Genomic DNA, 11805 nt, shown 5'->3' with positions numbered 1-11805 from the left:
TACTTCACTGTTATTGTTTCTCTTAGAAGTTTAGAGTCTGATGTAGTTTTGTTAAAGACATGAATGTTACCTCAGATTGTGTGGCTTGTTAAGGAGAGCTGTGCTGTTACTCAGACTTGACAGTTTACACCTGGCAAACGATTAACAGCATTCTAAAAGAAATCTGCCTTATCAACTGCATAACAACACCCTAGCAACCACCCAGACATTGTGGCAGTCAGTTTTGCATGTGTAAGCACCTCTGTAGAAATCAAATTCTACTATATATGTATATATTGATGTAGTGTTCATTAATATGTTTAAAATATTTTTTTGGCTTGCAAAATGCAACTCAGATTTCCTCAAATCCAATAGTACTGATTCATAAAACACCTGCCTTAATCAAATCCTCAAATTGGGTTATTCACATGCTTCTGCTGCGGCCACAAAAACCAAACCAGTGTTCTTTTAGCGTAGAGTAATGAAGGACAAAGAAACCTCCAGAGTCAGACTGAATACTGAACATATGCATGAAAGCCTAACAGTCTCTGCCAAATATGCAGGCTCACAGCCCCTCATATGAAGCCCACCTTTGCTGTAATTTGAGGAGGGATGCTGGCAAAAGACATGAAAAGATGGCTGTGATACTGCTTGTCCTCCCTCCACAAGTAGAACACAAGCTTGGCGTGGTGGCACAATGATTGCTTTTGTGTGTTCTGGTCTCTCCGGACCCCTCAAAGACAGAGAGGGAATTACTGGCCCGCAGCCTCTGATAGTATATCAAGATTACTGCGTTTTTCAGACAAGAGCGGACCACCGCCAAAGAGCGAGATTGTGTCACTCGCTAAGGCATTTGAAGGATGGCTGATATTTGAGGAAATTAATGGCTGTTTGGAATCGTGTCTGCAGTGTTCTAAACGATCTCGCTTTTTGAGGATTTATGGATCATGTTGTGTTTCGGAGTCATTCGTTTGACTGACTATGCTGACTGTATTTCAGAATAAAATGCGATATTTGGTCTGACATTTACATGGTAAATGGGCTATTTTCTGGGTGTTTGAGCCAATTAGAGGAAACTGTAAAATGTTTTGTTTGGCAAATAGGGTAAAATGAGAATGTTTCCCTTCAGATAAGTGGCATGGTGTTACATTAAAGTGAACTAGAAATCAAAATTGCAGTTTCATGACCTTTTGTTACAACATGACCGGATAATTTACACAATATGACGTAAGTTGTCACAGTGACAGGTTAACAGGTTTTTCAGTTAAATTTTGAACTGTAATACAATTGATGAAACAATGAAAATGTAAATGTAACATTCAGAAATATCAAACCACTGTTTTGGCTATCAAAACAGTGATTTGTGATTAATAAATTGAATGATGAATTATATAATTAAAAAAATTATCTGACAACCTTCCCCAATATAAGACTGTATGACAAATTATGCAGATGGGTTTTTCAAAGTCTGGACAGCCAAAAAAACAAAAAAACAAAAAAAAAAACCATGAAATTAGATTTTTTCAAATCTGATTCAAACTACATTTAGATTTAAATCAGAATTTTACACATGCATCTCATTCTAGATGCTCTGGCTTCTCAAATCAGATTTCAAGTCGTCTTTTGCATCACTTTTAACGCAACACACAATGATATCATCAAAACCGGTGACGGAAATGCCAGAAGTATTCATACAGTATTCAAACGAAGCCGAAGTCAGAACATTACAATATATACCAGTCTCCTCCGTCGCTGTTTTTTTCTGGAGTTCTGCACCGTGACTCGACAGGTGCTTATTTGGTGATTGCGATGATGCATCTCTATTTTTCCTGCATCTGTTTTGAAAGCCTCATCAAAAAATGTGGGAGCACCTGCATCATAACCAAAGCAGTCCATGCTGATAAGTTGGTTATGTCTGGACACATAAATCTGATTTTATCACTTGCACTTTAATAATACGGACAGTCTGACTGAAAAGCTCTGATTTAAGAAAAAAATATTAATTTGCCTGCAGTCTGAATACAGCCTATGTGACAACTAGCCCCCGTTTCCATCATATCAAGCACTATAGTTTTACCATTTGATAGGATTATTAAACCATAGTACTTATATCCATGTGTTTGATAGAGTATTTAAGATCAATTAGTTGTTTACTGACTGTTATTTCCCATATATCAATGAATCATATGTTAATTTCTTCTCTTAAGTATAAACACGTGTGTGTGTTTGTAGGATGCGGGAGCGGGAGCTGCAGCGTGTGGGCAGGAGATTGCTGCTGTTGGGCATCTGTCTGCTGTCTCTCTGGGGTCAGCTGAGTCTGGCCTCAACACATCGCAGCCATATTGGTGAGTTGCATACAAACATATACACATTAACTTTAATGGGAAGCATTAGCGGAAACAGATTATCAGTTGAGATTTTGCCCACTCGACTGCTGTGTTTAGCGTTGAATGAGCTTGACCTCCAGTTTCTGAAGTCCATTTTTCCTGGAAATTCATAGACAGTATTTGCTGTTTGTTGTACTAGGGTTTTAACAACCTTGTGCTGATCATTTTCAAAATGACCCACTTGACCTTGTGGATAAATGATGTTCCATTTGGCTTTACCTTGAATAAAAATAACAAAAAGATCTGCACTTGTTTTCTTATGTTGGAGATGCAGGAAGAATCTGTTGAATATCCATATGCTGCTCTTTTTAAAGGGGTGGTTGATTGCGATTTCACTTTTTTAATGTTAGTTAGTGTGTAATGTTGCTGTTTGATCATAAACAATATCTGCAAATTTACGAAGCTGAAAGTTCAATGCAAATGGAGATATCGTCTTTTAAAATTCTGGCAGTTTAATGCCTACAAAAACGACTGGTAAGGGATTACAACGAGTTACTTCCCGGGTCCGTTACGTCAAGAACCCAGAATTTTACATAAACCCCGCCTCCGGGAACACACAGCAAAGGGGGCGAGGCCTCTTCATGCTTTAGAGAAGAGGAAGAGAAAACTAGAGGTGCACGTAAAAATCTATTCATATATGAATCGCGATTCTGTCTTCTAACGATTCTAATCGATTCACAAGTTTCAAAATCAATGTTCTAAAGCAGCAGTTCTCATCCTGTTCCTGGCCTCGCCCTGCTCTGCACACGCTCTGCATCTCTCTCTCTCTCTCATTCATATCATCAGCTCAGTGAATACACTTATTTTCACATACTATAGTTATGAGAAGCGTTATACATGGACGCGCATGTGGTTGCCGAACTGTATTAAAGCTTTAATCAGAATAAAACTGTATATTAAAAGCTAACAGAAGCAGTAGCATTTACAAATAACAGCGTGTCTAAAAGTATGAGACAACAACAAACTAAAATCTTAGGCCTACCATTAAAAGCTGTGCTTGCACAGGTTCTGCGCGATCCTCTTTAATAATATCCTCTGCGTCTCAATCGGGCTCAAACTGATAAGCAATATAGACGACTGTTTACAATACAACCGGAGCACATGCCGCTATGTTGAGGGGCGGGACGATTAGACGCACGCTAGCGGCGGTTTAGCCAATCACAACACACTGGGCCAGCTAATCAATCAGAGCCCATCGTGTATTTCTGAGGCAGGGGCTTCATAAAAGCATGAAATGATCAGTGCGTTCAGAGGAGAAGGGACAGAGAGGTGTGGAATAAAGGTAAATAAAAAAAAATAATGCGTTTTTTAACAAACGAAGCATTAACACGTTAGACTGCACCCCATAAACACAATCAAGCCTATAAAAAAAACAGTCAACCACCCCTTTAAGCTCCAGAGACTTTTTCGAGGTCTCGAATTATGGCTCTTTCTTTCAGATTTCTTTCAGAGAATTAAAGGGGTCATATGACGTTGCTAAAGAAGAACATTATTTTGTGTATTTGGTGTAATGAAATGTGTTTATGCGGTTTAAGGTTCAAAAAACACATTATTTTCCACATACTGTACATTATTGTTTCTCCTTTATGCCCCACCTTTCTGAAACACATAGATTTTTACAAAGCTCATCATTCTGAAAAGTGAGGTGCGCTCTGATTGGCCAGCTATCCAGTGCGTTGTGATTGGCCGAATTCCTCAAGCGTGTGACGGAAATGTTACGCCCCTTACCATACTGTGATGCCGTGTGCCGGCGCGACGAGACAAAACCAATAAAACCCATTATAAACGAGGGATTTGTTGCATCCAGTGGGGACATAATTACTGATTATAATGACTTATACTGTCTTTTTACGCATTGCGTTGCATTGTGCCGCGTAAACATAAAACCATGTCTGCATTTGTGATCAGAGAAATGACAAACAACAAGCGCTACTCTACACTGCTCAAAACTCGCGTTTGAATCATCAGTGGCAAATCCTTTAAATATGAAAACGTACTTACAGGCTGTGAGTCAGCATTATTTGTCAGCATCATAGACTGTATAGGGTCAGCATGCGCTCCGAAGGGGAAACAGGAACTGAATTCACCAGAATACCAGCATTGTAGGCTACTCTCCCAGGAAACAGTCCTCCATAAAATGCGTTGCACACTGTTCTGGAACAGTGTTGTAAATACAACTTAACCACTGATTTCTAGTTGTGTCCTCTTTTGGAAGACCAAACAAAGTAGTTTCGCTTTCACAACGAAACACAGCGTCTCCACGACATGGCGGCGGCGGCAACAACAATACTACAGCGAGAATGAAAGTTAGGCCTTCTTTCTTTGAGTGAACATTTGTGCGGTGTTATGCAAATCTTCCCACACAGTGACGTAGACATGTGGTGGCGTGTTTAAACGAGGTGTTTTAGGGGGGCGTGGACGAGTCTTAACTTTTATAAAGAATATCTCTTTGGTTTTGAGGCTTTAGTCTTTGCAACTTTAGGGATCTTATCTATTCACAAACAGCTTGTAACACTCCAAAGAGAAAGGAAAACTTGAAATAGCATCATATGACCCCTTTAAAAGAGACACAAATTGTTGACAAAGCAAAAATATGAAGCTATAAAATGAAGGTGGATAACAGGTTTATGTGAGATTTGTGTTAAAAAATCTTTTTTTTTTCTAACAAACATTGTTAATAAGGTCTGCATAATTTAGAGAAAAAAATCTAATAGCAATTTTTGATGATAATTTTAATTGCAGTTAAAAATAATGAAAAAAAATCATTAAAATAAAAAAGCTTTCTTCACAGGTTTTCTGTGCTCGTTTGTATGGCTGCACAATATCAATACTATTATAAAATAACAACAACAACTAATAAACAGCTATTATGATTATCACTTAAATTAATAAATGAAATAAGAAATAATACTATTGTAATATGAGTATATGAAAAACCTTTTATTTTACAGTACAACTTCAAAATGACAATACTATTATTTAATACTTAATTTTATATTTTTTCAAACCATAAAAACATGCTTTTATTTTGGCAGAAAGCCACAGGGAGCAGCCCTTAAAGATTCTCTTTACAGCATATGTGTTTATTTAATTAAATCACAGCCTTTGTGATTTGATCATTGCATTAAGCCATATCACAATTTTGGATTTTGATTAATCATGCAGCCTTAATTGCAGAGATCTGTTTTTCATTTGATCTCCTTTTTAATCCCATCACTCCTGTCTTGGAGAAACCATTGAGATATAAAATCACTGTAAAAAGTACTGTAAAAATAAATTTTGTGATTTTTCTTTCTGAAGTCTCTTGTCTTGATGGGAGGGCAGAGATAGGTCAGTGAAGCCCAGTTTTAGGCCAACAGGGACGCCAGAGGAGAAGGTGTTAGGCTTGTCACAGAAATCTCATTGTAAGAATCTCATTGTAAAGAGAAAGCAGCAAAGTGAAAGAGAAGGAGAACCCTGGGCAAAAGGTGGAAGATGTGAATACACATTGCAATAATGAGCCCCCTGTCCACAGGGGCCGAGTGGCAAACAGTAGCGGACCAGGAGCGAAAAGAGCAAATCATGCTTGAGCACATACACACACAGACCTGAGTATATCCTTTCTCTGTGCGCCGAAAGCCACAAAGACCCATTGGGGACAAAGCGAAGCAACAGCGACAATTAATCTCCTGTTATCGAGTCAAAGGCCGACTCTAAATAAAATCATGCAGCTTTTCAGGCACAGCGACAAAGATAGCAACAAGTTTAGGAGGCCCCATCCTTCTCCCGGTGGATGTGTATATGTGCGGTATGTCGGAGGTAGAAAGGGTGATTGATTACAGCACGAGTTGCACAAGCATTCACCCTGCGGTGGGGAGAGAGTGGCTTTTCACCCGACGCCAGTTCTTCGGCTCCAGGCTAGCACAGAACTAATCACAGAGTAACTCCCAGCGGCTCTGGGAGGTCAGGCCAAGGTGTTACCCAGTAAACAAACCTCTTTAGCCTGCTGGTTAAGAGAAGTGTGGGCCTCCTGCTGCTTTAGAGAGTCAACCTCTCAGCACACCCTTAAGAGAGCACAGATCAGCCCAATAACACCACAGGGACAACAGCAATGCCAGGAGTTAGTCATTAGTTAGTCATGAGAGAGAGAGACTGGGTAAGGTTGGGAGAAAGAGGGAGAGATATGGCAGCAGATGAAAATCTGGCAACTTAAAAAAAAAAAAAAAAATTAAAAACGAGCAGAAATGCCTTGAAGTTCTAGTTGTTTTGGGGGTCTTGTTAATAAACATGGCCAATTTGAATGTGATTTTTTTTTCTTGAGAAAATGTTGATCTTTTCAAGGTGTTTTTTTTCAAACTTTGTCTCAGATATTTATTGTCGATGCTGCTTTAAAAAAATGCACTGCAAAGTAATATTCTTAATTTTCTTAATTATTAAGTTAGTTAAATATATTAACTTGAAAACAAAATACTGTACATACAATTATTATACGTTATTTTTTCACACAATATTGAGATAACACAATATGAGTTAAATTTTTCTTATCCATTGTCATTTTTATATTTTTTAAAGCATAATTCTAACAAAATTTAGTGAGGTTTATTTTCGGAACAAGACAAAAAACAAATATGTTCAATGCACTTGACTGTTAAACAGTGGCAAAAATAGTAGTTGTTGTAAAAAGTAAGTTCTTACTGGAAAAGCAACACTATTTTGAAATCAGTTGAGCTACTGTACTATTGAAAACTGTAATTAAATGAGTGTTGTTGTTAATTGTGCTACTTGTCAAACTTGTCACTATTTCCTTTCCGTAGATACAAATGAGACTTTTGTTGTACAGTAAGAACTGTAAAATTGGCATTTATATCATTAATAGCTCTGATAATTTGGTCTTGGAAGAATATGTTGGGAAGTAATTTGTTGGGAAACTCCATTTGACCATCAATTAAACTCAGTGCTGTCTAGAAGAAACAATTGAGATAATATTTATTTGTCATTTTTTGTCCTATGTGGGTGATCTTGAAGGAGCCATTGCATCAGTGTAAAATCTCTTTATATACATTCATAGAGCAATACGATCATCTCTTACTGTTGATTAGATGGAATATTTCCCTCCTCTTCTACTTAAATAGATGCGTCTCCATATTAATGCACAGCAATCAAGTACTTTCTGATTTGTTAGTCAGAAGCTGCAGGGGGAGATTCTGCAACGCATGCTGGAATAATGGAGGCGTGAAAACCACATTGCAAGAGCTGATTATCAGATTTAATCTGACAGCTGGTCTCTTTTCTTCAGATACAGGGCTTGAAGTGATACACTATGCAGGTCATAAAGTTAGAGATGTAACTGGTTCTGGAAGAATGCTCTGTTGATGTTAAGATGAAATATGGTCCCAAACTGAATTGAATTAAAAAGTCTATGAGATCATCAGAATATTTCCCTCTGCAAGGTTAACTTGCACATATCCACCTACATTTTAATGCTTGCTTTTGTTTAATTACCTTCTTGGTCCAAATAAATAATAGTTGACATCATATTTGTCAAAGCTTGGCTCTTAGCGTGGTGCAATTAGCCCCTGCTGGTAGATTTTATAACTACACCAGATCAAGTACAGTATCAAGTACCTAAACAAGAGGCACTTGCTACTGTACCTCTCTGCAGGTATTATAGGTCTTCTTGGTTGATATTATAAATTACATAAGGTTTCTTGCTAGCATTGTTCAGTTAAATGAACTTTTAAAGGTTTTTAGAATCATCTTTAAGGTAATTTCCATATTGTCGTACATGTTGCCTGGCTTGACACTGACTGCTGAATTTCAACCTAGAGTGTGCTTGCCTCGCATGTCTACGAGGGAAATCATGCATGCCTCAGTGCTATAGCTTGTAATAGGGAAAGAGTGGAGGAAGACATCTCGACATTCGAACTGTGACATTTTGGTGTCTGCAGGGCAGGTCAGTGTTTCCTCTGGTACACCAGACCACGTGGAACACATTTCACAGCGCACTGGGCTAAAAACATGATGTAATGTTTGAGGAGGTGGTGAAGATAGATAGATAGATAGATATACTATAAGATGCTATATGATACTATAGATAGCTATAAGTTCAAGTTTATTTGTACAGCGCTTTTCACGATACAAATCATTGCAAAGCAACTTTACAGCAAATTAAGTTTCTACAATATTTAGTAGTAGCTTATCAGTGGTGACTGTCAGTTAATGTACATATGGCAGAAATGTACGGAAAAATCAATTAAAGACGTAATCAAACACTTATAGCAAAATGTGGTAGTTCTGTATGTTGTTTCATGGTTGGCATCATCTGAGGTCCTCTGAGGGGTTGGCATCATCTCTTCTCAGGTGTTCTGGATCCAGACTGAAGCTTGTGTAAATCCTAGGCAAAAACAGAGAAACAAATAGAGACATAATTAGCGTAGCTGCTGTTCCAACCAAGCTAAATTGATTTGTTTAACCCAAACTAAAGAATACTAATGTGCATTTGATCAGATATACTGTAACTGCAGTACAAGATTATGAGATGTATTATTTGAATGCTTGGCCAAAGAGATGTGTCTTTAATCTAGATTTAAACAGAGAGAGTGTGTCTGAACCCCGAACGTTATTAGGAAGGCTATTCCAAAGTTTGGGAGCCAAATGCAAAAAAGCTCTACCTCCTTTAGTGGACTTTGATATCCTAGGTACTACCAAAAGTCCAGAATTTTGCGACCTTAGGGAGCGTGATGGATTGTAGCGTGGTAGAAGACTAGTTAGGTACACAGGAGCTAACCCATTAAGGGCCTTATAGGCAAGTAATAATATTCTGTAACTGATAAGGATCTTAATAGGTAGCCAGTGCAGAGACTGTAAAATTGGGGTAATATGATCATATTTTCTTGACCTGGTAAGGACTCTAGCCGCTGCATTTTGGACTACCTGTAGCTTGTTTACTGAAGATGCAGGACAACCACCTAGCAGTGCATCACAATAGTCCAGTCTAGAGGTCATGAATGCATGAACTAACTTTTCTGCATCAGAAACAGGTATCATGTTTCGTAACTTGGCAATGTTTCTAAGATGGAAGAATGCCGTTTTTGTAACATGGGAAATATGATTTTCAAAAGACAAGTTGCTATCTAATATAACACCCAGATTTTTGACTGTAGAGGAAGTAACCGTACATCCATCTAGTTGCAAATTGTAATCCACGAGATTCGGCGTACTGTCTTTTGGTCCAATAAGTAATATCTCTGTCTTATCCGAATTTAATAGGAGAAAATTATTGGTCATCCATTCTTTTACATTTTTAACACACTCCGTTAGCTTAGATAATTTAGAAGTTTCATCTGGTCTTGTTGAGATATATAGTTGAGTATCATCGGCATAACAGTGGAAATTTGTTTAACCCAAACTAAAGAATACTAATGTGCATTTGATCAGATATACTGTAACTGCAGTACAAGATTATGAGATGTATTATTTGAATGCTTGGCCAAAGAGATGTGTCTTTAATCTAGATTTAAACAGAGAGATTTTGTCTGAACCCCGAACGTTATCAGGAAGGCTATTCCAGAGTTTGGGAGCCAAATGCGAAAAAGCTCTACCTCCTTTAGTGGACTTTGCTATCCTAGGTACTACCAAAAGTCCAGAGTTTTGCGACCTTAGGGAGCGTGATGGATTGTAGCGTGGTAGAAGACTAGTTAGGTACGCAGGAGCTAACCCATTAAGGGCCTTATAGGCAAGTAATAATATTTTGTAACTGATACAGAACTTAATAGGTAGCCAGTGCAGAGACTGTAAAATTGGGGTATCCTAGATTTAGATTTAAACTAAGTGCAGGAAGGGAAAGAACTTGCACAGAGAACGCGAGCACAGAGAACAGTGGTCCCGATGCAGGTTCCCGACCTGCGTCCATTCTCGAACTGGTCCGTGCATTTCCACAAAGGTTGTTCCAGGCCAGAACTGACTTCTCTTTCACATTTATCAACCAGTATGCCCGAAATACGTCAGTATATCATCATAAACACAGCCATTTTTTGTCTTAAGTGAACGTAAACAGATGAAAAAGAAAATGCATGTGTAACAGTATTTTTTTAGATCTGTGTGTGTTCGGTGTTAAAGAGACAGCCGTCTAATAAACGTGCTGCCTATCATTAATGTTAATCAAAGAAAAAAAGAAAATCATTAACTGACTGAATATCTTTCGTAAATTTAATGAGGATTAATCAATATTTTATTTATGAAAAGAAAACTATAGTGTTTTTAAACTTTTGATTTTTTTTCAATTTATTTATGCTATTGCTAATTAATTTGTTTAATTGTCTTTAACAATTTAATGTTTGAAATTTATATTAGTCTAGTTGTTTTTTTCTGTGGTATTTTTTTTGATAAAACCATAGACATAAAACATAATAAATGTGTCTGACATCTAAATATTTGACTTAAAATTTGTTTAATGGATTTTTTTATCTTATTGGAATTGGAATTAGGTGTCGATAAGCAGAATCGGAACCGGAATCGGAATCGATAAAATTCAAACGATACCCAACCCTAATGATGAAATATATTCTGTAGATGCAATATATTCTATAGATAGATATATGATGCAATAGATACGATGCGATAGATAATATATGATGCAATATATTGGATGGATGGATGGATGGATAGATAGATAGATAGATAGATAGATGGATGATGTGATAGATATAGTATACAATGCAATAGACACTGATGCAATGTATTCTATAGATAGATATTATAAAATTATGGAAGCATATAGGTAGTGAAATTCAATTTAAAATGCAATATGCAAAATGGCAATGCAATATTCAAAATCGCAACGCAATATTCAAAATCGCATTGTATTTCTGTATTTAAATTTACATTTTCCATTACCCATACGTGCAAAGTTTGGTGCAAAAGTAAAATCAAAATTAAATTTTATAATTTACATTTGCCATTTCCAACAGTAGTCTTAATATGTAAATTGCATGCACATTTGAACGCTTTATAAGTTGCGAAATGAAAATGAAAATGTATAACACAAATTGATTTGATATGTGTAACATGTGTAACATCATTCCGAGCTGACCACGCCCACCCTCCGTCAATCATTGCTTCAAGGCGGGGATTGGCGGAAGCGTGTTACGTTTGGATCGTTTGAAACATGGCAGCTCGAGATCTGATAAGATCGCTGAATTCACTGGCAGATGAAGTGGAGCGTGAACAGAAATACAATGCCATTTTGAATATTGCATTGCCATTTTGCATATTGCATTTTAAATTGAATTTCGCTACCTATATGCTTCCATATAAAATGCAATAGATGTTATATGATGCTATATATTTGATAGATAGGCAGATAGATAGATAGATAGATAGATAGATAGATAGATAGATAGATAGATAGATAGATAGATAGATAGATAGATAGATAGATAGAGAGATAGATAGATAGAGA

At 37.1% G+C, this 11805-nt stretch overlaps 1 protein-coding gene across 4 annotated transcripts in view; it reads left to right on the top strand.

The window, feature by feature from the left end:
* The first annotated feature begins 2212 nt into the window (after nucleotides 1–2212).
* Nucleotides 2213–11805, top strand: part of LOC107567673 (protein FAM19A2-like) — a 42655-nt gene continuing 33062 nt past the window's right edge. For all 4 annotated transcript variants that reach the window (XM_016253385.1, XM_016253384.1, XM_016253386.1 and 1 more), the window contains exon 1: nucleotides 2213–2324. In XM_016253385.1, coding sequence (XP_016108871.1) covers nucleotides 2213–2324 — 112 coding nt within the window. The remainder of the gene's footprint in view (nucleotides 2325–11805) is intronic.

Source organism: Sinocyclocheilus grahami, unplaced genomic scaffold (genome assembly GCF_001515645.1).
Source record: "Sinocyclocheilus grahami isolate Dianchi unplaced genomic scaffold, SAMN03320097.WGS_v1.1 scaffold1179.1, whole genome shotgun sequence".
In the NCBI taxonomy this organism is placed as follows: Eukaryota; Metazoa; Chordata; class Actinopteri; order Cypriniformes; family Cyprinidae; genus Sinocyclocheilus; species Sinocyclocheilus grahami.
Note: the sequence above shows the minus strand (reverse complement) of the source record. Positions and strands in the feature narration are given on the sequence as shown.